General features: G+C 43.3%; 1 protein-coding gene across 1 annotated transcript in view; it reads left to right on the top strand.

The window, feature by feature from the left end:
• LOC126181183 (cytochrome P450 3A8-like) overlaps nt 1–25,388 on the top strand; it is a 292,903-nt gene that overhangs the window by 220,398 nt on the left and 47,117 nt on the right. The window contains exons 2-3 of the mRNA XM_049924751.1: nt 1,547–1,643; nt 23,859–23,911. Of these exons, the coding sequence (XP_049780708.1) occupies nt 1,547–1,643; nt 23,859–23,911 (150 nt within the window). The remainder of the gene's footprint in view (nt 1–1,546; nt 1,644–23,858; nt 23,912–25,388) is intronic.

The following is a 25,388-nucleotide window of genomic DNA, read 5'->3' as shown; positions in this document are numbered from 1 at the left end:
CATTCGCAACCGTCTCCATGAAGCTGGGCTACGGTCCCGCACACCGTTAGGCCGTCTTCCGCTCACGCCCCAACATCGTGCAGCCCGCCTCCAGTGGTGTCGCGACAGGCGTGAATGGAGGGACGAATGGAGACGTGTCGTCTTCAGCGATGAGAGTCGCTTCTGCCTTGGTGCCAATGATGGTCGTATGCGTGTTTGGCGCCGTGCAGGTGAGTGCCACAATCAGGACTGCATACGACCGAGGCACACAGGGCCAACACCCGGCATCATGGTGTGGGGAGCGATCTCCTACACTGGCCGTACACCACTGGTGATCGTCGAGGGGACACTGAATAGTGCACGGTACATCCAAACCGTCATCGAACCCATCGTTCTACCATTCCTAGACCGGCAAGGGAACTTGCTGTTCCAACAAGACAATGCACGTCCGCATGTATCCCGTGCCACCCAACGTGCTCTAGAAGGTGTAAGTCAACTACCCTGGCCAGCAAGATCTCCGGATCTGTCCCCCATTGAGCATGTTTGGGACTGGATGAAGCGTCGTCTCACGCGGTCTGCACGTCCAGCACGAACGCTGGTCCAACTGAGGCGCCAGGTGGAAATGGCATGGCAAGCCGTTCCACAGGACTACATCCAGCATCTCTACGATCGTCTCCATGGGAGAATAGCAGCCTGCATTGCTGCGAAAGGTGGATATACACTGTACTAGTGCCGACATTGTGCATGCTCTGTTGCCTGTGTCTATGTGCCTGTGGTTCTGTCAGTGTGATCATGTGATGTATCTGACCCCAGGAATGTGTCAATAAAGTTTCCCCTTCCTGGGACGATGAATTCACGGTGTTCTTATTTCAATTTCCAGGAGTGTATTTCCCGCGTAGCAGGATACATTCACTTCGTTTACTATGTAATCCCCAGTTCTGATGTCAAGTACGTCGCTTTTGCTACCCCTCAATAGATTTGCTTATTCTCAGTTCACATGCTGTGCTCAGTTCCTGTTATTCGTCTTCACTTTCGCACACGATACACGTGTCATTAGCGAATATGACCATTGATGTCGAATATTTATATGGGACGAAATGAGGCCCACTTGGAATGACTTTCTTTATTTCTCACTGTAGAGGAATCTGCACCCCATTTGCAGCTGTTACTTCGTTTACAATAGCCCAATTAAGACCACCAAGCTCAGCAAGATGGTGCACCGTCCGAACTCTCTTGAATTTTCCTAAAAAGAGTGGCCAGTTATGATAACTCTACAGTTATGAGAGCGCTTGTATGCTCCCAAAATTCTTTTGGAGGTGTGTAGAAAGCTTATAAGTGTGATGTGCGCCACACTTGTTCTTCTGTATCCAATCTGAGGGGCGGGTGACTGATTAGTTTATCAACTTGGCCCTCCAATGTGGCCGGTGACTTGTGGAGTCCATGTAAGGTGCTGAAGTCATAAAGGGAGGAAGATTGCACATGTCTAGATCGCATCATATGCATCAAAGCGCCACCACTACTGTAACTTGCGTGATGAATGACAGTGTTTTTTGTCTTTATTTTGCAGATACCTGACTTCGACCTTCGACTACTTCGAGAAGAGAGGCATTGTCGGCCCTAAACCTCAGCCGCTCTTTGGGAACTACTACAAACTTTGGAACAAGGTAAGCGCTCGTAGCTGCAGCCGTATCTTCTCAGCCATTTCGGGCAGCCTACGAAAATTCGCTATTGCTAGCAACTGAACTGTTTCACTATGATTTGTTGCCCAAGCATTTTTAAGAAAAAGTTTTTATTGTGGGTAAATATCTTACCCGCATAGTTTCGATGTAGAAATTTTTCACTGATGGGCGTAGATATTTCTACAAAAATATACGTTATCAAAGGGCGTCGCAGTGGACTTCAGAATGTGGTCTAAGGTAGGCCCTCCCTCTCACCGACATAACCATTGCGATGCTACAAGTTGCTACATCATAAAGTTTCAAAAGAACTTAAAGGACATTTCTCCATTCTTGTAGGCACCATAATGTATTCTGAAATAACTTTAAATTAATGGTTAGTTAAATGGCTGCATTGAAACTTAATCATTACACACAAACGACCATGAGCTTTTCTTTGTATCTATGAAATTCACGAGTTCGGCAGAATATTTTTAATAAGCTGTTCGGTACGCTTGCAGCTGACACCCTAAACATGTCTGTTGATAATTTGTGAGCAAATGTTTGACTGTTGTTTCCAGTTCATCTAAGGTTCTTGTGCTCTTCTTCCGTGGGCCCATCGCCAAAGGAAAAAATCAGAGGGCGCTTATTCTCAGACTGCGAACCAGCCATTCGCGTGGGCCATAAATCCACCAATCTGGGAGACTTTTATGCCACCAGCTGCGAATGTAATCTGAGCAATGACCGGTTACAAATATTCTTGAATCGTCTCCAAAAACCTTTCGTCATTCATTGTTTTGTATAATAGTACAAGGACCGAGAGTCAAAGAGGTAGTGACCCCTTACCACTCTGTCACTCTTGTGACGTCCCTGTCCCTTTTCAACAGAAATGAGCAGTTTCTCACACACGCTATAATGACAGTTATGTCCATTGGCAACACCATAAACGTGAAACACAGCCTCCTCCGACCATGACAATTTGTAACACTGTCTCAGCCAGTCATGTCAGCCCAAAAAGTTTTCACCGAACACCATCCTGTGGCCACAGTCTTTAGTCAGCAGTCGCAGGGCTTGTAGTGTATCTTCCTAGTCCTAAAGGACAGAACTTTTTCCCAGAGTGGGGCTGACTGCATAAACTGTTAGATCACATTCGCGAGACTCTAGATGCAGTAACTTTTTGGACTCCTTGTGAGCATTTCATTAATGACAACAACCTTGGAACTTTGCACAATCATGGGCCAACTCTTGGGAGGCTGCCTCCCTGTCCAATAAACTTCGTGCGGTTAAGGTGACACCTGTTTCGTGGCGTTCTTCCTTCCGCCTCTCCCGAAAGGATTCGACCACCCTGTGTCGTCCCCGCATCGGCCATACACTGCTGACCCATTGTTTTCTTTTGCGTAATGAGCCACCGGCCGAGATGGCCGAGCGGTTCTAGGCACTACAGTCTGGAACCGCGCGACCGCTACTGTCGCAGGTTCGAATCCTGCCTCAGACATGGATGTGTGTGATGTCCTTAGGTTAGTTGGGTTTAAGTAGTTCTAAGTTCCAGGGAACTGATGCCCTCAGCAGTTAAGTCCCATAGATCTCAGAGCCATTTGAACCATTTTGAACGTAATGAGCCACCCCCACTTCGTGGTTGTGGGGCCTTCCAGTCAGTAGCCCACATTTTGGTGGAATGCCCCCTACTTTTGCCACTGCGTACTAAGTACGGACTTCCCCGCACTTTATCTTTATTGGCAGAAGGTTCCCGGATGGTGGAATTGGTTCTCAGTTTCCTCCGTGAAAGTGGTTTTTATTTTCAGTTTTAAGGTTTTTAATCTCCGGTGAGGGTTGGGGTATCTCCCACTGTAAGCTGTGTTTGGAGATTCCTAACTCCCCTCCCTGGCCAAGATTCTCCTTTCTCTCCTTTTTACTTTGTTTTTATCGCTTTTTAAATTTGGTTAGTCTCCTTTCAAAATACGCACTTTTACATTCTAGCGGTTCCATGCTTTTAAATAGCAGGTGGTCTTGCCTGTACTGCAACAGGGGTGGGATATTTCCTACCTCTAGCATTAACCTTGGGGTTGCCCACTTGCTGACTTCCCTCCTTTTGTTTTCACCATTGACAACACAACTGCACTTTTAAATTTTTTAGCCTTTTGCCTTTTATCGTTATGACTCATGTGAGATGTTAATCCGTCCGAATGGACCACCTTTAAAACAAGGGACTGATGACTTTGGTGTTTGGTCCCTTCAACCCCAATCAACCAACCAACAACCACCTTGGAAACTACCCGTTTACTTTCTGATACCCTGGCGTAGGCCCATTGCCCGTTAATATCAACTTTCAATGAAAATTTTGCTTTTCCCTCTAACGTCATGTACATTCGATGTTCAGGCCCATACAACGTTTACGGGTGTATGACAGATTGCCAAATCTAATATCCCAAAGCTGTCTTGGCTCTCTCTTCCCTTCGCTTAATGCTCATAGTTTACCTGCAATAAAGAAGGAACGGGACTGTAGTTACGTAAGAACCGAATGACATGAAAGAGAGGCAGTGGTTGAGAAGGGAATGAGACAGGATCCTCCCACTAAACTGGTGCAATGTACCGTCTATTCTCTGCCTGTCACTCCACTACGACGTTATACCTCAGTTAATGCAATCTCAACCAAACTATGAAATGAACCTTAGGGAGGAATATCATGGCTTCTAAAGCCATAAATGTTACACTGAATGTGTGTGTGTGTCGTATTAGTGGCGAGTGATTGGTTTAGGAGGGGACGGGGTATAGGACAGTGAGTGTCTCAGCGACACAGCCGCGTTCCTGGCTAGCAGAACGCGTGGCTGCAGAACCAGTCGCTGTAAGAAGGACCGCCCGCTATTGTAAACGCTGAACCGTGGAAGCTCTGCTCGTACGCTGAACACGTAGCGTGCTTCTGGCGCAGTTCTGCTCGTCACAATAGCGGCAGAGATCAAACTTCACTATCTTGAGATGACATCGGATGAGATTCAGTCGTCAAGAGGCAGCCGTCCAGCTACAAAGGCTACCCGTTATCCACTACGTGTGTTACCCGTTGAGCGTAATCAAAACATTAGAGGAAGATGGAAAGTGAAAAGTGAAGTCAATATTAATGACAGAAAAAAAATTACAAATTCTCTGAAAACCGAAATTTCGACGTCTGTATAGGGAAAAACCACTTCCTAATTCGAACAGGCAGTCAGCAGCTCGTGGTCTATTGGCTAGCGTTGGTGCCTCTGGATCACGCGGTCCCGGATTCTATTCCTGGCCGGGTCGGAGATTTTCTTCGCCCGGGGACTGGGTGTTTGTGTTGTCCTCGTCATTGCATCATCATTCGGAAAAGCGGTGTGACTGGAAATTTGTACGGGCGCTGATAACCACGTAGTTGAGTGCCCCACAAACCAAATATCCTTATCGTGTTTCATAGACACTAAGTCCAGCGCATTAGACGTCTAATATCAGTCGTATTTGCACTGTATTCGCGCATACAAGTGAAATGAATGACTTCCAACGCTCAGAACTGCGCGAAAAAAATCACTCATCCCAAAAACAGTGGTACGAACTATTCGCTCGTAAACTTTACCACGAGAGACATTTCAACGGTCAACTATTAAAAATCTAAGAGAGGAACGGCGGTAACGGCAAGAAACAAGATATCGATATAATAGGATCAAAAGTACCCACATTTCAGCGTTGGGACGAAACTGCTGTATTTCCCTCTGCTTAAAATAATTACAAAAAATCGTTCAAATGGCTCTGAGCACTATGGGACTTAACTTGTAAGGTCATCAGTCCCCTAGAACTTAGAACTACTTAAACCTAACTAACCTAAGGACATCACACACATCCATGCCCGAGGCAGGATTCGAACCTGCGACCGTAACAGTCGTGCGGTTCCAGATTGTAGAGCCTTGAACCGCTCGGCCGTCCCGTCCGGAAAATAATTACACGATCTCAAAAATTAACTTGTAACTGACCTGACAGTGTTACACAGTTTTTCCGTCTTCAAAGTGCAAATGTGAGATTTGAATGACATGGTCAGTGCAGAAAGGGACAGGACAATATATACATCTGATGAAAGCTAGTTTTCACATTCAATATCGCTTCTGCATTCAATTATTCCAGTATCAAATACCACGCTAATTAACTTTACTAACGACAATATTGGTATGTCAATGTCACAACCCGCCTTTTTCGAAGCATATTGTAACATACCATTGTATCTTGATGCCGAATGTTGTTTGTACGGCACAGAGTGAAGTATGATGGTGAAATGACGATTGTGTAATTGTACTTGCTTCACGCAGCACGTCCCAGCTTCGCCTCTAACATTTTGACAACATTTATGGGATTAATTTGCCTCCATGATCCCGATATACACTCTTCATACTCTTTTTAACGCACAACCAGACAGTCCAAAATTAGGCCCCCACTGCAGCTATACTGTTGATACAACTGAAGTACTACGTAGCGCACCTCCAACATGTCACTGAATGACGCTAGCAGACAATAGGTGCGTTTTGCACTCGAATGGCCCATACCACTGCTTTTCCAAAGAGCGACTTATTCTCTAAGCATACTTTTTGTGCAGTTCTGGGCGTTCAACGTCACGCATTTGCCTTGTCAGAGTACAGTCTGTCTTGGAGTAGCTTATAGTGTACTGCCTCAAGACTCCACATGGATCCTGTTTGTCGGGAACAATCAAAGAAAGTCTCGAAGAAGGTAGAACGTGATCTTCAGATTCCGCAATGTCGAATGTGCCACAGCGCGTCGTAAAACTGTGCAGAACCGTCCGAGACATCGGAAATGTTTTCCGTCGATCAGTACAAGGCCGCACGTGAGTAATCATCATTATCTGGCCCTAACTTCAGGAAGAAATGCAACAATGTCTGCAGAACTTAACGGAGGTTTGCAACAAACGTTTTCGCAGGCTTAGAGCAGTTGCTCTGTGTGCCCGACGAAGTGGAATGTGTGTGTGTGTGTGTGTGTGTGTTTGTGTTTTACTCATAGCCGAAATGTGTGTGTGTGTGTGTGTGTTTTTTTTTTACCCATGTTGTTGTTATGGTCTTCAGTCCTGAGACTGGTTTGATGCAGCTCTCCATGCGTAGCCGAACTGAAACCCATCAGGTACCACTAAGAAGACTCGGAGACTCCATACAGTCCTTAATGTGCATTAGAACTGAGTGACAACAGAGCTAGTAAGCGATCACATAAAGAACGCGACGTGTCGCCACCAGGTTCGTGCGGTAACTAGTGCTCTGTTAACCGTTTTGTTACTACGCATGAGATCTACGTGCTTGGTACTTCGTTTACCTCTAGTATCGAAACTCTTTTTATTTTTCAAATTACGCCTCTGGGAGACTTTTGTGTACCCAGTCTTCTTCTACTTATTCTTTTGTTCGCAATCCACAAATTGTTCGGCACCAATTCCCCTTCTCTATTTTCTCTTTAGCCTCTGCAAGTCTATGCAGTTGGAAGTACTTCGTCAATTTCAGATCTTATTTTATCTGCCTGACGTATTGAAGTCTTAATTTTCTAATACTTTTCCTACCATAGATTTCATTAAAGAACAGGCAAAAATCTGTGTAGGTTTCCAATCCGCCGGTCCCTCCGTTCCCTGATCGTCGTCCGCAACGACCCTTTCGCTGCCGCGTTGCTGAAAACTTCGCTGGTCGCTCCCTCTGTCCATGAACAGTATTCATTTGCGTTCGTGCTTCTCAACTGTCCATGTCTGCGAGCCATACAGGACTACGCTCCAAAGAAATATTTTTACATGTTGTTCCCTGGTACTGAAACTAACACTATTCGACTTGGTATCTTTTGGTATTTGTTGTTATTGTTGTTGCTGTTTTGAATGCTATTTTATCTTGTGCAATTCTGCATTTAAACTCCTGGGCTGATCTACCATCCTATTATTATATTACACAGGTGTTTTACCTTCTTCATGCATTCTCTGAGCCGGCCGGTGTGGTCGAGCGTTTCTATGCGTTTCAGTCTGGAACCGCGCGACCGCTACGGTCGCTGGTTCGAATCCTGCCTCAGGCATGAATGTGTGTGATGTCCTTAGGTTAGTTAGGTTTAAGTAGCTCTAAGTTCTAGGAGACTGATGACCTCATATGTTAAGTCCCATAGTGCTCAGAGCCATTTGAACCATTTTTTGCATTATATGACTTCTCGGAGACTATTTTCAGATTCTGCGAACACTGTTACACCATCTGTAAATTCAAGCATTTTAGAGATTTCTCCATGTACAACTAGTTATTTCCTCAATATATGGGTCCTAAAAGTGTATATTGGAGACTAATGGGGAAAGGCTGCATCCCTGTCGGTCACTTACAAAGTGTGCTCCACTGTTTATTACCTTTTATGACTAATGTGACTTTAATTTTTTTACGAACGTCAACGTTCATTGACATACCATGACAGGTCAGTTTCGGTCTTGTAGGCTAATTTCAAATGACACATGTAAACATAAAGAAACGTTCCTCGTTAACAATTGCGTTTGTCTTATATCTGCCAAACATATTCTCACGACGAACAATATGGTACAACTAGTAACTGCCAATTACAATGAAGCGCCAAAGAAACTGGTATAGGCATGCGTATTCAAAGAGAGAGATATGTAAACAGGCAAAATACTGCGCTGCGGGCGGCAACGCCTATAAAAGACAAGTGTCTGGCGCAGTTGTTAGATCAGTTACTGCTGCTACAATGGCAGGTTATCAATATTTAAGTGAGTTTGAACGTGGTGTTATAGGCGGCGCACGAGCGATCGGACACAGCATATCCGAGGTAGCGATGAAGCGGGATTTTCCCGTACGACCAGTTCTCTAGTGTATCGTGAATGTCAGGAATCCCTTACGGCCGGTAAAAGGTTCTGCAAGAACAGGAACAACGACGACTCATTCAACGTGACAGAAGTGCTACCCATTCGCTAGTTGCTGCAGAATTCAATGCTGGGCCATCAACAAGTGTCAGCGTACGAACCATTCAAGGAAACATCATCGATGTGGGCATTCTGAGCTCTAGGCCGACTCGTGTATCCTTGATGACTGCGCGACACAAAGCTTTACGCCTCACCTGGGCCCGTCAGCGCCGACATTGGACTGTTGATGACTGGAAACGTTACTTGGTCGTACGAGTCGCGTTTGAAATTGTATCGAGCGCATGGACGTGTACGGGTATGGAGACAACCTCATGATTCCATGGACCCTGCATGGCAGCAGGGGACTGTTCCAGCTGGTGGAGACTCTGTATTGGCGTGGGGCGTGTGCAGTTGGACCCGTGATAGGTCGAGATACGACTCTGACATGTGACAGTTATGTAAGCATCCTGTCTGATCACCTGCATCCATTCATGTCCACTGTGCATTCCGACTGACGGTCTTGGGCAATTCCAGCAGGACAATGCGCCACCCCACACGTCTTGAATTGCTACAGAGTGGCTTCAGGAACACTCTTCTGACATTAAACACTTACCCTGTCCACCGAACTCCCCAGACATGAAAATTATTAAGCATATCTGGAATGCCTTGCAAGGTGCTGTTCAGAAGAGATCTTCACCCCCTCGTACTCTTACGGATTTATGGACATCGGTGCAGGATTCATGGCGTCAATTCCCTCCAGCACTACTTCAGACATTAGTCGAGTCCATGCCACGTCGTGTTGCCACCCATACGACGTGAGGCTGTGATGCACAGATGTTAAGGGTTCTCAATGTCATGACTTATCACGCGCTGATTGACCGAACGGCCTGAAAACTTTCCCATTTTTCTCCTTTTTATATTACTGGGGTGCAGAACGTTCTGTCTTCGTGATTACACACTGACAACTTATTTGATAGTTCAGTTATACACAGGAATTTAAGCTGCACTTGATGAAACTTTTTACTTCAACAAAAGCGGTTTCATAATAATGCGGTGGATAAACCAGAACAGACAGCAGTAGTTTCTTTAGTTTAGGAAAGCGCACTAGCTTTATGCCGGAAATCTGCATTGAACGAAAGAAGGTTCAAATCAAATGGCTCTGAGCACTATGGGACTCAACATCTTAGGTCATAAGTCCCCTAGAACTTAGAACTACTTAAACCTAACTAACCTAAGGATATCACACACACCCATGCCCGAGGCAGGATTCGAACCTGCGACCGTAGCAGCCTCGCGGTTCCGGACTGCAGCGCCAGAACCGCACGGCCACCGCGGCCGACGAACGAAAGAAGGGAATGCTGTTAATGGAACTGCAAGCGTACGCAACGCATAGTTCTGGGTAAGACGGCGTGGCTGTATCCCTTCTGAGAAACTGAAAGCCTTGTGAAAGAATTGGGTTTTTAAGAACGAGCGAGGACACTTGTATGCCTGTGGAGACAATGTACTGTGCGGCGGGGTCCCCGGAAGCAATACCAGATAGCGCGTTATCGGACTCAAGGCGGACACTGCGTCCCACGCGAAGACTTGCAACTGCGAAGCGAGGGCGACATGTAGTGGTGTCGGCAAACCCTGGGCTGCAGTAGATATCATTTCAGATCCTGACCACAAGGGAGCTGGACGGGCTGGAAACAGTCCTTCAAGACACAGTCTAGCGTCATATCTTCACGGATGCGCGATTACCTCGAAGAATAAAACTAATAGAACCCATGAAGCGTTCCTTAGGCCTATATTACACTAACAGATTTATTGGACGAAGCTGATTTGTCCAATGTATTGGACACAGTGTAATAGGGAACTTTCGTCAAATGACTTCTTCTGTCCAATTTATTTGTCCAAATCTAGCGCGTCGCTTTACATTTGATCAAAGACGTCGTTCGTCTTTTGCTTACGGCAGCGAGAAATGTAACCGTTAGGAGCGTTAGCATCACTGCAGCTGTCTGACATCTAAAGTTTGTCAACTGAGTTGCGAAATTCAAATGGTGTATCGCGTCTGCAACGAAATTGATAGAAATGTACGAGGCAGATGAAGCACTGTATAACTTGCGGCACCCCGAATACAGAAATAGAATAAGAAGAAGCACTATCTATTAAAGAATTACGGAGTCCATTACTTGTGAAATACGCCAAGGATATACCCCCAAGGATTCAAAGGAGAATATCTACAAGTTCTGTAGAAATAAAAATATTTCTTAATGGATATAGTATGTACTAAATAGTTACTTGCCTTCAGATATTCCTCCTTCAGTGCTTTATAAACAGCGTGACACATTTCTCGTATTGTTGTCGCCAATGTGCATTGCGGTATTCGAATGCTGTACTGTAAACTAGAGTAGTTTTCTCCTGTTGCCAGAAATCGAAGTGTTACGGTAAAACTGTTTCTAGCGGATATAGCATTTCCGACGTGAGTGTTGTGCTTTCTATTTTCCTGAGCACATATGGAAATGTACTCTCGTCCATTCGCAAGTAATTTCATACGACTTTGTTTTCGACTTGCAGCTCCTGTATGAAATTTTGTTGAATGCTTTTATTATCTCGCCTTGAAACCCCCAGCTTCACGCAGGTACGTTTCCTTTTTTTGTGTTCGTCTTCCAAATACAAACACAATGCAATTTATAAATGATAGAGCGCAGCAATCAGCCGTTTGCCCTTTTTTATTATTATTTTTACGCAAATCCAGGTTTCGGCTGGTGCCTAGCCATTATCAATACACTATTTTTTAATCTCGATGCATGTTAGTTCTCTGTTGTTCTGGCGTCAGTCGAAGTTCTTTGAATACTTCTGAGTAGTTAGTAGTAGTCAAAGAACTGTGACTGACGCCAGAACAACACGGAACTAACATGCATCGAGATTAAAAAATAGTGCATTGATAGTGGCTAGGCACCAGCCCAAATCTGGATTTGCGTAATAAAACCTCAAAAAAAGGGGGGGGGACGACGACTGATTGCTGCGCTCTATCATTTATAAATTACATAACCGTCGCTGAGGCACCCACTTTCCTAGTGGCAGGTAACCTGACAATGCAATTGTAGCACACTTAGCCGCAGAGCTTTGTAGCAAATTATTGTCCGCCATTCTGAAACTTTGACGAAATACTGGATGAAGTGTAATACCACATTGTTAAAGATCTTTGTCTAGTAGTTAATCAGATTTCTAGTTCAGTAAATTTAATTCTGTAATAGCCCCCTTACTTCCGTACGTCGGAGCTTCCGTGGCCTTAAGCGAAATAACATGCGCAGCCGCGGTTTGAATCTTGGTAGAGTGCAGTCCACGGCGCAAATTATGCGACGAAAACGTTTGTTAACGAGCAGGGGTTAATTCTCTGCACTGCTACACATGTTAAATTAGGCAAGATAAAAATCGCTAGTCTCGCCTTAATCCGCAGGACAGGGCTACACTCTTCATTACTCCAGTGTCAGTAATTAAACCCCTGTAGCAGTGCAACCACTTTCAGAAAGAAAGATTCCGAAACGCGACCACTGGAATGAGCTTTGTTCACCGCTTACAGTTCTGTAGTCTGCCTCCAACTGGCTACTAGCTACTTCCGCCGGGAATCTCCCCAACGAAACAGGAGTACCTTTCGTACAATAACGAAAGAGTGACACAAAAAACCTCCTCCGCAAACGAGTTGGTTAACACACGCCTGGGCGGTGGCGCTCAACTCGGAAGTACGCCAGCTCGAATCCTGGTGGCAGGTGAACTTTGCACTGCCAGTATTTAGCCGGAAAGGGACGGAGAGGTGGCAGCGTAAAGATCCTGATCACCAGCGTTCAAGATTGAGTTCCAAACCTCCCCGCAGTGTCCCGTGAAGTGAGGACATATGATGAAGTCGATGATCGGGGGGGGGGGGGGGGGGGTGTTAAGTGAAATTAACGAATTTTTGTAATTGTATCAAGTTATACACTAGTCCTTCCTGAACAAGAATATGTATGGTTTTTGTGTGTTCGGTATTTATTTATAGGAAAGAGAGGGCATTTTCTAAAGAAGGACACGCTCCCTTTCATCAATTCAGCTGTGTTTATCCCGGCTGCAGTAGACTTTACGTTTTACTCCTTGCAGGAACAGCTTAAATTCAAGAAGGAATCTTATTGCGTTTATAGTAATATTTTATCCGTCTGGATCGTAAGTATAGATAGAATAATATGGAAAAATACTGATAATTTAAAAGAAATGAAAAGTCTATGCGGACCACCTTCCTTCAGAGGATTGCAATAGACGAGGACATCTTGTTATTCTATGTACCAAAAGCGCCCTGAGTGATGGTGTAAATATCAGAGATGTAGTGTAACTAGTGATGTAGAAAGAAACAACTTATACCTTACCAACATTTATAGCAGATGTTATGAAACCTATCTATAGAAACTTATCTAGCAAAACCTCGTGTGCTAATTGCATCAATAGGAGCACACAAAACTCCAAAGAAGCTTTCAAGAACTCTGTGCGGGAACGCTTGCCTGAAACAGTAATTGTGGACCTCAGAACCATAAAAACTGGTGTGATATACGCAGTACTGTTTTTCAATGATGGGTCAGTCAATTTACAGTGAGTGATATAGGTATAGAGCCTGGGATGAACATGAAGAATGTGTTTCTGTCAGTTGACCAGCTGCAGGTAGGGGAGGCTTTGAAAGGTATCCTAGAATGACGGAAGACGCCAGGTTTCAAAAGAGGACCTTCAAACGTAAACTGAAAGGTGCAGAAACACGCAACAGTAACAGATATGGACCGACCGTCAACGTAAATTGAACAAATCTTATCGAAAACTTCAAATGAAATTTCCCGAAAGTATGAAATTTTCGACTTCAGGTACAATTTTCTCTGAAACACATTCGGCTGTGCCAAAAAAACTTGGCACAGTGTTTAACTATTTCACTTTCATTACAGTGTACTATACTACCGCAATGAAATAAAAGGTCTGTCAAATATTCACATTTTATTTTTTAATTGAAAGTTTCTTACGTGACATACTTTCCTGTGAATTTCTACTGTGATAGCACCACTACTGTCAGTTAAGTGACTACGTCACCTCCCGACTCCTCCTCGAAATTACTTAATACTGAGACCCTTTCGACCTATCTGACCAATAGCCGCATGCAAGCACCTTCATTGGTCATTCCTTGTTCGAGCTAATCACACCAGTGCGAAATACTGCCTCCTGTCAATGCTCTTCAAAAGTTTAACTCCCGGCAGGTGTTCAGAAACACTTGCTATCCCGGAAAAAATCACTCTTAGATCTCCTCGTCAATCCGTTGAATTTCAAAATCAAATGGCTCTGAGCACTATTGGACTTAACTTCTGAGGTCATCAGTCCCCTAGAACTTAGAACTACTTAAACCTACCTAACGAAAGGACATCACACACATCCGTGCCAGAGGCAGGATTCGAACCTGCGACCGTACGGTATCGCTGTTCCAGACTGTAGCGCCTAGAACCGCTCGGCCACCCCAGCCGGCAATCCGTTGAGGATTGGGGAAATATTTAATGTCGTTTTAATGTGGAATAATCAATATATTTTCTTTTGACACCGTAATTAGCTACGTCCTTGCTCCTTTGGAACTGTAGTGGGTTACTCACAACAAACTTCATAAGGGAATAAATGTACTGTAAAACTGTAGTAAAAATGCGTAACTTCTTGAACATTTGTCTACAATATGATCGTGCTTGAGCACCACATACTATTCTTATAGCACGTTTTTAAGCAATGGGTACTTTCTTTCTTGAAATGAGTTACTCCAGAAGATTATACCATATAACATTACTGATGGGAGATACGCCCTTCTCAAGATCTGCAGTGATTTAAATTAAGATCTGCAGTGATTTAAATTGAAAGTGCAAAGTAGGTTTCAGGAGTTCCAAAATGTGTTTTCTTTTTTCAGATGGTTCAAATGGCTCTAAGCACTATGGGACTTAACATCTGAGGTCATCAGTCCCCTAGACGTGGACCTGCTGGATGAGTTCTGTTGTTTGGCCAGCAAAATAACTGATGATGGCCGAAATTGGAAAGGATATAAAATGTACACTGACAGTGGCAAGAAAATCGTTTCTGAAGAAAATAAATTTGTTAATATCGAATATAGATTTAAGTGTTGTTGTTTGTTTTTCTTGTGGTCTTCAGTCCAGAGACTGGTTCGATGCAGCTCTCCATGCTACTCTATCCTGCGCAAGCTCCTTCATTTCCAAGTAACTTCTGCACCCTACATCCTTCTTAATCTGCTTAGTGTATTCATCTCTTCGTATCCCTCTACTATTTTTACCCTCCACGCTGTCCTCCAATATTAAACTGGTGATTCCTTGATGCCTCAGTACATGTCCTACCAACCGATCCCTTCTTCTAGAAAAGTTGTGCCACAAATACCTCTTCTCCTGAATTCTATTCCGTACCACCTCATTAGTTACATGATCTAACCATCTAATCTTCAACATTCTTCTGTAGCACCATATTTCTAAAGCTTCTATGCTCTTCTTGTCTAAACTATTTATCGTCCACGTTTCACATCCATACATGGCTACACTCCGTACAAATACTTTCTGAAAGTATATCCTGACACTTAAATCCATACTCGATGTTAACAAATTTCTCTTCTTCAGAAACGCTTTCCTTGCCATTGCCAGTCTACATTTTATATCCTCCCCATTTCGACCATCATCAGTTATTTTGCTCCCCAAATAGAAAAACTCCTTTACTACTTTAAGTGTCTCATTTCCTAATCTAATTCCCACAGCATCACCTGATTTTGTTAGACTACATTCCATTATCCTCGTTTTGCTTTTGTTGATGTTCGTCTTACATCCTCCTCCGTTCAACTGCTCTTCCAGGTCCTTTACTGTCTCTGACAGAATTACAATGTCATCGGCAAACCTCAATGTTTTTATTTCTTCTCTATGGATTTTAATTCCTACTCCAAATTTTTTTGGTTAATTTACTGCTGCTCAGTGTATAGACTGAATAACATCGGGGACAGGGTGCAACCCTGTGTCACTCCCTTCCCAACCACTGCTTCCCTTTCATGCCCCTCGACTCTTATAACTGCTAGCTGGTTTTTGTACAAATTTTAAATTGCCCTTCGCTCCCTCTATTTTACCCCCGCCACCTTCAGAATTTGAAAGAGTGTATTCTAGTCAACATTGTCAAAAGCTTTCTCTAAGTCTACAAATGCTAGAAACGTAGGTTTGCATTTCCTTAATCCATATTCGAAGATAACTCGTAGGGTTAGTATTGCCTCACGTGTTCCAACATTTCTATGGAATCCAAACTAATCTTCTACAAGGTCGGCTTCTACGAGTTTTTCCATTCCTCTGTAACCGTGTCAGTATTTTGTAGGCGTGACTTATTAAACTGATAGTTCGGTAATTTTCACACCTGTCAACACCTGCTTTCTTTGGTATTGGAATTATTATATTCTTCTTGAAGTCTGAGGGTATTTCGCCTGTCTCATACATCTTGCTCACCAGATGGTAGAGTTTTCTCATGGCTGGATCTTCCAAGGCTATCAATAGTTCTAATGGAATGTTGTATATTCCCGAGGCCTTGTTTCGACTTAGATCTTTCAGTGCTCCGTCAAATTCTTCACGTAGTATCGTATCTATCATTTCATGTTCCCCTACGTTCTCTTCCATTTCCATAATATTGTCCTCAAGTACATCGCCCTTGTGTAGACCCTCTACAGACTTCTTCCACCTTTCCCCTTTCCCTTCTTTGCTGAGAACCGGTAATTTTCCTGTAGGCAGTATCTGTCTTACCCCTACCGTTGTATGCCTCTACATCCTTACATTTGTCGTTTAGCCATTCCTCCATATCCATTTTGCACTTCCTGTCGATCTCATTTGACGTTTGTAATCTTTTTTAACTGCTTCGTTTACTGCACTATATTATTTTCTCCTTTCATCAATTAAATTCAATATCTCTTCGGTTACCAAAGGTTTTTCTACTAGCCCTCGTCTTTTTACCTACTTGATCCTCGGCCATGCGGTTCTAGGCGCTCAGTCTGGAACCGCGTGACTGCTACGGTCGCAGGTTCGAATCCTGCCTCGGGCATGGATGTGTGTGATGTCCTTATGTTAGTTAGGTTTAAGTAATTCTACGTTCTAGGGGACTGATGACCTCAGATGTTAAGTCCCATAGTGCTTAGAGCCATTTGAACCATTTAGTTTATCCAGGTCCCATCTCATTAAATTCCCACCTTTTTGCAGCGTCTTCAGTTTTAATCTGCAGTTCATAACCAATTGATTGTGGCCAGAATCCACAGCTGCCCCTGTAAATGTCTTACAATTTAAAACCTGGTTCCTAAATCTCTGTCTGACCATTATATAATCTATCTGAAACCTGTCAGTATCTCCAGGCTTCTTCCATGTATACAACCTTCTTCTATGATTCTTGAACCAAGTGTTAGCTAAGATTAAGTTATGCTCTGTGCAAAATTCTGCCAGGCGGTTTCCTCTTTCATTCCTTGTGCCCATTCCATATTCACCTACTACTTTTCCTTCTCTTCCTTTTCCCACTATAGAATTCCACTCTCCCATGACTATTAAATTTTCGTCTTCCCTCACGATCTGAATTATTTCTTTTATCTCGTGATACATTTCTTCAATCTCTACGTCGTCTGCGGAGGTAGTTGGCATATAAACTTGTACTACTGTGGTAGGCGTGGGCTTTGTGTCTATGTTGGTTACAATAATGCGTTTACTACGCTGTTCGTAGTAGTTTACCGGGACTCCTATTTTTTTTATTCGTTATTAAACCTACTCCTGCATTACCCCTACTTGAATACAGGGCTATAAATACAAAATCATCTGACCAGAAGTCTTATTCCTCCTGCCACCGAACTTCACTAATTCCCACTATATCTAACCTATCCATTTCCCTTTGTAAATTTTCTAACCTACATGCCCGATTAAAGGACCTAACATTCCACGCTCCGATCCGTAGAACGCCAGTTTTGTTTCTCATGATAACGAGTAGTCCTCGCTCGGAGATCCGAATGGGGGACTATTTTACCTCCGGAACATTTTACCCAAGTGGATGCCATCATCATTTAACCATACAGTAAAGCTCCATGCCCTCGGGAAAAATTACGGCTGTGGTTTCCCCTTGTTTTCTGCCGTTCGCAGTACCAGCAGAGCAAGGCCGTTTTGGTTAGTGTTACAAGGCCAGATCAGTCAATCATCCAGACTGTTGCCCCTGCAACTACTGAAAAGGCTGCAGCCCCTATTCGGGGACCACACCTCTCAACAGAGATCCCTCCGTTGTGGTTGCACCTACGGTACGGCCATCTGTATCGCTGATCTCGCAAGCCTCCTCACCAACGTGAACGTCCATGGTTCATGGGGTAGGAGGGAGGGAGGAAGTCCTTTCTGAATGTATTTGTATGGAGTGTAGCCATGTATGGGAGTGAAACATGGACGATAAACAGTTCAAACAAGAAAAGAATAGGAGCTTTTGAAATGTGGTGCTACAGAAGAATGCTGAAGATTAGATAGGCAGATGGCATAACCAATGTGGATGTACTGAAGAGAAATGAATAAGAATTTTGTGGCGCAACGTGACTAGAAGAAGAGATCGATTGATAGGACATATTCTGAGACATCAGGGGATCATGCTTTAGTATTGGAGGGAAGTGTGGGGGATAAAAACTGTAGAATGGGAAAAAGAGAGGAACACAGTAAGCAAATTTAAAGGATGTAGGTTGCAGTAGTTATTCAGAGATGATGAGGCTTGCACAGGATAGAGCAGCGTTGAGAATTGCATCGAACAAGTCTTTGGATTGAAGACCACAACATCATCAACAACAACAACAGTAGTATTTTTGGATAATAGCTCTACAAGTACACCTGTGTTCAGTATTCGGAAACATACCGATGTCGATGAATCCTGTTCTGTCCTTTCTGACTTACAGGTGATGCATTCATTGAGACAGATTATTCATCTAGACGAATGAAATAACACACCTGGAAAGATCACGTCTATGATTGAGGTACAGAAGACGACCTGCTGGTGTCCTAATTTTTACTTTATTTTGTCGTATTGCATAGTAATCAGTGAAGAAGAAGAAGAAGAAGAAAAGAAAAAGGTTTAAAAAAACCTCTCGGAGAGTTACGAGTTTTAACACCCTGTACACACCGAGATCATTCAGGGTGCTATACTCGATAAGGATTGGTAAAAATTTAGACAGAAGCCATTTAGGTGGACAATCGTAGAATCTGAATTAAACACTTCAGGTGGACTGCGAGGGAAAATAACTGTGCTTTCCTCTGATGGTTCATATGGCTCTGAGCACTATGGGACTTAACATCTGAGGTCATCAGTCCCCTAGAACTTAGAACTACTTAAACCTAACTAACCGAAGGACATCACACACATCAATGCCCAAAGCAGGATTCCGACCCGCAACCGTAGCGGTCGCGCGGTTCCAGACTGAAGCGCCTAGAACCGCTCGATCACACCGGCCGGCTCTGGTGGTAGGCAAGTGGGACAGTGTGAGTGGGGCTTAGAGAAGCCGTATCACGCAGCTTTACATTGAGGCTGTTTGTTTTTCCGTAGAACAAACAGATTGTTGACTGGGGCACACGCGGTCAAACGTATCAGTATTTATCCTCTGTTCTCCGAGAGTTCAGAAATTATTGGGTCCCAGAACGTAAAACTAATGGATATTTTAGCTAGTTTGCCGGTTAAAAGCTATGTTCTCGGTCCCAAATTTTAGTTTCTAAAAATCATATACAGTTTCAGTAGCTATAGATAAAATATTTCACTTTACGTACAAGTTAGAACAATAACTTCGGAGCACAGTATAGTGTTCGCAATGGCGAATTTGTGGCTGGTAATGAGTACCCTACAGTACAGGGTCAAAGTCAGAATATTATACAGTTTGTCCCGCCTAGTCAAATGGAGCAAATCGGTTGCTTCTTATTGCGTCTGATGTGGTCTATGGTGTTCTTAATGTTACTTATGGATGGATCATAAGCTCATGGACGGTTCCTCGGAAAACCCCACAAAAAGGTTCTTTTTATCATATTCTCGTCGTCACCAGCGCAAGGATTCCAAGGCGGCGATGCACAGAAAATGGCTAAAACTTTCACCATATACTTGTAAGATCCCAACCTCGAACAGCCTTGATAATTTTCTTAAATTCTTTATCCGTTTCGAAGATACAGAGGTTCAAAGTTACTCATATTCTAGAGTTACCCTACATGTACACACAAAATTTGGTGTGAGGCGTAAACGTAGTTGAAAGCGACGTAGCACTTAGAAATACGCTGTACAGTACCTCCGTTATCGTCTGGGAACCCCATGTAGTAGTACTGAAGCACATCTGAAATGTTTTGCAAGCAAAACCCGATCTTAGGTGTACAATTTGTTTTGCGCTTTTTAGTTTCACGTAAGCAAACTGTCTACATTTTACAGATCAGTGCATTTCTTTTCATATGAGTTACATGCCCTGCGGAGGCAGAGTAAAGAAGAGAACCAGCGGTAAAATGCTCTTGTCGGAGCTCAAAATAGTTGAATATGCCCTTGCATGAATCCATGATATCGAGAAAAATCAGCCGAGGCAGAGCACGCCTTAGAAAATGGACACCGATTTCTATTCGACGAAATATCTGTCGTTATGAGGACGAAGGGATTTTGGGATAGCGTCATAAAAGGGGCTATTGAAATCAAAACCTTTGAAAACACCATCAACCAGGACGGCGGTTTGCAGCTCAGAACAGCCTGGTACCCAGCCACCGCTAGGATAAAACGGGATGAAAACATTACAATATATGGCGAGGAAGAGAGCACGAGGCCTGCGAGAAAGTGAGGCCGCGGCGCGTACGTCACGAATGTAGTCCTGTGCTCGCTCGCTCAAATCACCAGACAAACTACGTTCCTATACCTGTTAACTCGTAACTTTTCGTGTCCGTACAAACGAAAACTGAATCTTCTACTGGAATCCGTTATTATGGAATCTTACTGTTATTAGTCCTACAATGATGGGAAGTCCATGGGCCTACTTATAATTTGTTACAGCTGTACTGGCGTAGAATTAAATAAAAACCTTCTAAAATGATTATCCGTTGCATAAGGCACCACTTCCAGCATGTATTGAGTACCATTTATATCGAGTATTGATCTTAAATTTTGCTGTAGTATTGTTAGTCAGTAAGACTTCATAACAGCAGATTCCAGTGGAAGATGCAATTATCGTTAGTACTTACACGTCCAGCTGCGAGTTAACAGGTCTAGAAACGCATTTTGTCCGCTGAGCTGAGCGAGCGAGTGAGTGAGTTCAGGACTACCTTCGTGACGTACGCGCCGTGGCCTGTCTTTCTCGTGAGCCTCGAGAGAGCACTAGTGACGTCACAGCCAGCAGTGCGGCAATATAACAACGCGGCGACGGCGACACAGCAGTCAGTCTTACCACTTGACAGGGACTGAGGAGAGCTCAGTCGAAAGCTCGTGGGATTTTAACCACCTGACGCGGCTGTAAGCTCGAGAAAAAAAAATTAATTGAATATGCCCTTGTTTAAAAGGCTGACTGAAAAATGGAGTACCAGCTGCCTCATTCTACCTTCCTCGGCATTTTTAAAATTTTTCCCAAAAATATTAACATGCGAACATATTCGCGTTTTTTATGCTGAGAAAGAAGAAGACAGTGGCAGTAGCAAAGAGACGTAAAAGCAATAATTACTGGTAAACTGTATCCAATAGTTGTGTCATAGAAAGAGCGAAGGAGACGGTGGCAGTGTCAAAGAAGGAGATTGGCACACTGGCGGAGGAACATATTTGACAGTGACAGAACAGTACTAGGAAAAGAGTGAAGGAGACAGTCCCAGTAAAGAGGGGAGTGAGGAGGCGAGGACTAAAGAGAAAGAGAAATTGGAAGTGGTGAGAGACAGTGATAATGAGACAGGGTGTATTACAGTGACAACGAGGAAGTGAAAGATAGTGAGAGTGAGAAGAGACGGCAGCAGTAGGGAGGAAGGAACGAGATAGCAGTAAGAGAGAGTGAGAGGGGGGCAGTGACAATAAGAGAAGACAGTACTAGTAGGAAATAATGAAGGGGGCTATGGCTGTGACACAGGAGACAATGACAGAGAGGCACAAAGAGGTAATAACAATGAGTTGGGCTGAACGGGTGAATGGGAAAGGGAAACTGGAAGTGGGTGGTATGAGAGACTTGCAGCGATGGACTAGTGGCTGTGAGTGTATTACTGTTAGGGGAACTTGTGAGAAGTTGAGGTGAGTTGCATGCTAAAATGGCGCGAATATGTTCGCATGCCAAAATTTTTGTGCAAATTTTAAAAGTTGCTGAGGAAGGGTAAATGAGGCAGCTGGTACCCCCTACTTTTCAGTCAGAGTATTTTAATAAGCGGGAACATATTCGCATTTTTTCTGCTTTGATAGAAGAATTTTTCCGCTGGGTCATCCACTGAACAAGAAGTAATGGAGACAAAGGAGTAATTTAGAAGAGGAATTGCAGTTGGGGGAGAAGAATTAAAAACTTCTGAGGTATATCGATGACATTGTAATTTTGTCAGAGACAGCAAAGAAGTTGGAAAAACAGTTGAGCGGAATGGACACTGTACTGAAAAGAGATTACAAATTAAATATCAACAAACATAAAACAAGTGTAATGGATTGTAGTCGTTTTAAATCAGTCGATGCCGAGGAATTAGAAACTGAAACACTAAAAGTAGTGTATGAGTGTTGCTATTTGGGTAGCAAAATAAGTGACCGTGGTCGAAGTAGAGAGGATATAAAATGCAGGCTGGCAACAGGAAGAAAAACGTTTCTGAGAAAGAGAATTTTGTTAACTTCTGGATAATGAACAGTTAGAACAAGAACAGAAAAGAAGCTTCTGGAATATGGTTCTAAATAAGAGTGCTGAAGATCGGTCAACTGATGAGGAGGTACTGAATCGAATTGGCGTGTAAAGAAATTTATGGTACAACTCTCCGAAAAGAAGGATTCGACTGAAATGACACATCCTGAGCATCAGTGAATCATTTTGGTACTGTAGGGTGTGCGGGGAGTAAAAACAGTAGAGCGGGGACCATGGCTTGAATACAATAAGCAGATTTATGCGTATCCTCTGCTGAATATAACTGAATGTTAAAACCATGGACCTGCAAAGTGGGAACGATCAATTAGAGGTAGCATTGAAATATGGTCCGAAAACCGCATTCACAATTCCATCTGGATATTATCAGTATCCTCGTATGCCATTTGGAATGCAAATTGCGCCGGCAGCTTTGCAACAACTGTTGGACTGAGTGCTATGGGGATTAAAAGCCAAAGCAGTGTGTGATATACTTACACGACATCTATGTATTCTCCAAGGATATGCAGAAATGTATACTGGTACTGTAGATTCGCCTCTCGTTACATGTAATGGCAAATTCCGCATTAGATCGAAGGGTGTCCGGATACTTTCAATATGATAATGTACACTGCCGACGTCCGCTGTCAGAGTACTGAGTACAGTAAGCAGGTTTAAGTAGTAGCGTGTTGCAGCAGTTATGCAGAGATGGAGAGCCTTGCATGGGATAGACCAGCACGGAGATTTGCGTCAAACCAGTCTTCATGTTGAAGACCGCAAAGAATGTTTGTGGACATCACATGGAGTTACTTATAGTCTCTAATACCCATGTTTGTAACAACGTACTTGCTCAACAGTATCACATTTTTCGGATGGGAGGATGTATTGTACGATTCATTCCACATGATTACGGTACGTAAAAGGACTCTGAAATTTCTGTTTTACATATCCGATAACATTGAAAACAGAGTGTTGACTTATAAAATATTAACAATTTCGTTTTAAATGTCTCAGGCCGCTAAGAAAGCAGTTATCCAACAGCAATATGACCCAAGTCAGAACATCTGCATTCAACAGCATACAAATATTCTCTATTAACCAGTGGAAAAGAGTCTACATTGTCTTTCATTGTGTGTTTCGTACTCACTCGAGTTAACTGAATATACTATACTGAGGGTATAATATTAGAATTTCACTGTTTCAATTGGACATTAGGCAACAGATTTTCGACTCCATACTTGTACATCTCGCTAAGACGTAGCCGAAAATTAAAAGAAAATGCCGTTTCCAGCGCTCGATTAGTAAATAGCCTATGGAGTGATTGTTTAATACTAGACATAATCAGCAAATTTTCTTGTTTCATTTGGTACAGCAAATGAATGGAGTGATGCATTATAGTTATTTTCATTAACGTCCGGGAAGACTAAAATTAAATTGGCTGTAAAAAGTTTAGTGCATAATTTCTTCTGTAGTATTGTTTGAATATAGCTATCAATATCTTTTGTTGCAGGTGTTCGGTGCGGAAGACGTGAAGAATGTTCATCAGTATGGGAAAGTGTTTGGGTAAGTACATATCCTTATACGAGCTAGTAAACCATATACGAGCTGGTAAACCATGTATTACAAGCTCTTTAACGGGATCTGTGAGGAGAGAGAGCGAGAGGTATTAACGACCAGTTACGTAAGTTTCATAGCTCTGTCATTTGTCGTGTACAACACCAGCTAGCTTAGGTTGTGCTAAGGCGAAATCTACAGCACTGTCAGCTCCTACAACACGACTGACACAGGAAATGCTGAATACCTTATTTAGACTTCCGCGGGCGTTCAGTCACTTCTGATTCATGTTTTACTGTCCGTTCCATAACGTCACCTCGGTAGCTCTCTTATTATCACTTTAAATCCAGTAAAAGATCTTGTTTGTTTCACCTACTATACATTCACATGGTTCCCTGTACTGCTGATCTCCAGTTCATGTTAATTGTGGCAAGCATGAACGCGGAGCTGTGCTTTGCTTTTTTCACATCCCGCTCTGGTCTCCTGATCCATTTGTTTGTTTTCCTGCATCTCATAGTAATTCCGTGGTGGAAGTTCTTCATTTCTCACTGAGCAACCCAATTTTTTGAATAGTTTTTACATCATAAATCCATGTCTTACAGCCAAAGTCAGAACTTGTAACACACACTGACGCTAAACATTGTTTTCCAGATGTATCGTAAACTTAGCTATTGAAAACCATACTACTCTTCAGTTGATTTTTTTTTCTGGTGGAGCCAGTCTTTGTCTTTAATTTGCCTGGATGTAAAAACCTTGTCAATGATTTTACTTTTCAGTGTGTACTACTTTCTTTTCGATACTACGTTTACACATTATATTTAGTCGCATTGTAACTGATTTTCAGGCCTAGTCTTTGTTATCTGAAATCACCTTGTTCGACTCTTGTTACAGCCCTAAATTTCTCACTGTCGTCTTATTTACAATACTGAAACATTACAAAAAATTAGTTACCATGATATGTCACCCATACTTAAATATGTGGGAACGGTGGTTATGGCGCTGAAAATCATCCCCAGTTTGTATTACTGACGTGGTAATAAAAGCAATGTAGCTGGTCATTGATATAATAAGCATAAATTCGGTCAACAAGTCTGACGGGCCCATCGCTGCTGACCGACCGTCGTGTCATCTTCCGCCAATAGCGTCATTGGATGTTATACGGAGGGGCATGTGGTCAGCACACCGCTCTCCCGGCCGTGGTCGGTGTTCGTGACCTGGAGCCGCCACTGCTCGGTCAGATAGCTCATCAATTGGCCTCATACGGGCTGAGTGCACCTCGTTCCTGCCCTGCCACCAAAGAAAAATCGCTGGCAATATCGGAAATCGAACCCGGAACTTTCGCATTGCAGTCATCCGCGCTGCTACGGAGGGGTCGTTGATATCACACCTGGAAAATTGGCGAATGGATGTGATGGATGAGTAAGGAAGTTGGGTGTCAAACTTTCAGACATGCAGCGGATCTGGTCTGAAACACTTTTAATTTGTA

Source organism: Schistocerca cancellata, chromosome 1 (genome assembly GCF_023864275.1).
Source record: "Schistocerca cancellata isolate TAMUIC-IGC-003103 chromosome 1, iqSchCanc2.1, whole genome shotgun sequence".
Taxonomy (NCBI): domain Eukaryota; kingdom Metazoa; phylum Arthropoda; class Insecta; order Orthoptera; family Acrididae; genus Schistocerca; species Schistocerca cancellata.
Note: the sequence above shows the minus strand (reverse complement) of the source record. Positions and strands in the feature narration are given on the sequence as shown.